This window comes from Lottia gigantea (assembly GCF_000327385.1).
Source record: "Lottia gigantea unplaced genomic scaffold LOTGIsca_7597, whole genome shotgun sequence".
Classification (NCBI taxonomy): Eukaryota; Metazoa; Mollusca; class Gastropoda; family Lottiidae; genus Lottia; species Lottia gigantea.
Genome location: NW_008710534.1, coordinates 1 through 1,654, shown reverse-complemented (window position 1 = coordinate 1,654; position 1,654 = coordinate 1). Strand labels below are relative to the sequence as shown.

General features: G+C 32.2%; 1 protein-coding gene across 1 annotated transcript; it reads right to left on the bottom strand.

Annotated features, from left to right (window-relative positions):
* Positions 1–141: 141 nt before the first annotated feature.
* On the bottom strand, positions 142–1,425 carry LOTGIDRAFT_148307 (hypothetical protein; the record flags this gene model as incomplete). Its single annotated transcript, XM_009066356.1, has 3 exons — positions 142–336; positions 688–782; positions 1,302–1,425. Coding segments are annotated over 3 exons (414 nt in total), but the record flags the coding sequence as incomplete, so codon positions are not given.
* Positions 1,426–1,654: the final 229 nt, after the last annotated feature.

The window sequence follows — 1,654 nt, the reverse complement described above, 5'->3', positions numbered from 1 at the left end:
AGTTATTTTTGTCTTTATATTCATAGAGGGAGTAAGCCTTGCATTAGAATCTTGAATTTGATATAACTCATTAAAAAACAATCTGTCAATGTCAATGTCAAAGTATAACAAGTCAATTGGTGTATACCTGCACTTTGACAATTATAAAAACTTACCTTTGCGTAAAAAATCAGTCTGACCATCTTTAAAACCAGATTCTTTCCACCAAGAATAATTTGACATCGGATTGTTCTTCATTTTATCAAACTGGGTGTATTCTGCTATTTGATCAATTTCTTTCTCACTTAATGATTTACCTAAAAACTTACTCACTTCCCTGATGACTGACTTAATGTCCTACAAAGACAATTTAAAAACATCAATTTTCGAGAATTTAACAGCTCATCTCATGCTGCCAATGGGGCAGATTCGCTAATTCAGGAGTAAATCGTACTTTAGTTTCAAAAACAGAAATTGTCCCTTCGAACTAATCACTAATAATGTTCACAGCATACCATCCAAATTGTGGGCTTCGTTTCCACGGTAAGTTTTTTTTAAGGAGTTATCTTTCCAAGAGCCTCCTGTTTAAAAACAGTAAGACTTGATAAAAAAAAAGAATTTAGTACAGCGACAGCATTGGTATTTTATTTTATAGACTTACAACCTTCAGATACCCCCAATATAATGAAAAAATATTGTAATAGATACCTTTTTCATATCTTCATATTTCACAAAGAAAACATTTTCATTATCTTTTTGTTTCCATGCTTCTAATACATGATTCCACCATGGAGAATAAATACCTAAAATCAAAAACAAAATGTCACACTTAAAAAATTTTATGATGAGCATCCGCAAAGGATATATTTGTACCGCCAAAATATTCTCAAAACCATCTTAGCGCTAGGATGTCCTAGGTTCTTATCTTCTAACATTAATTCTATGACATCCGAGCACTAAGATCGTTTTGAGAATACGTGGACTGGATTGGTCTTTTTTTATGGGAAATACATTGATGGCATGTTTTCATTTATATAAGCACCAACAGAATTGCCACTTGTTAAGATAGTGGACCACAGCCATATACGCCCACCACAGCATGCGGATGGTAAATATTCCAGATTTTGGGGCAAGGGCAATAACTCTGCTTCTAACAGTCGAAAATAGCTCAAATTCGAACTTGATCTTCCCCCTTTATGAATATGTATACACATACCAAATTTCATTTGAATCCATCAAAAAATCTAGTTTTTAGACGGACCGACAGACGGACGTATGTGGGCATATAAAAATGAAATGAACCAGGAACTAAAGTTACTTACATTTCCCATCTATAAAACTATCTACAAAATCATCTATTGTACCAGAATAGGTGATGACTTTTAACATTTTATGGAAATGGTAATAAGAAACTACAGTATCTTTTGGATTACGAGCTACATACACAATCTACAAAATAAAATTTGTGACAACAATATTTAACATAAGGTTATTAGCTTTGAAAACAGGTTGAAAATTATCAGAGCCAATCTGAAACTTAAAAATATATTCATCTAACTCAAGCAGAAGCTTCAAAATTTAACATTTTTAAGGAAAACAGTAATTGAGAAAAAATTAGCGTATAAGACATCAAAATACAAAAACTCATTCCTTACCTTTGGCTTTGTCTTTAATA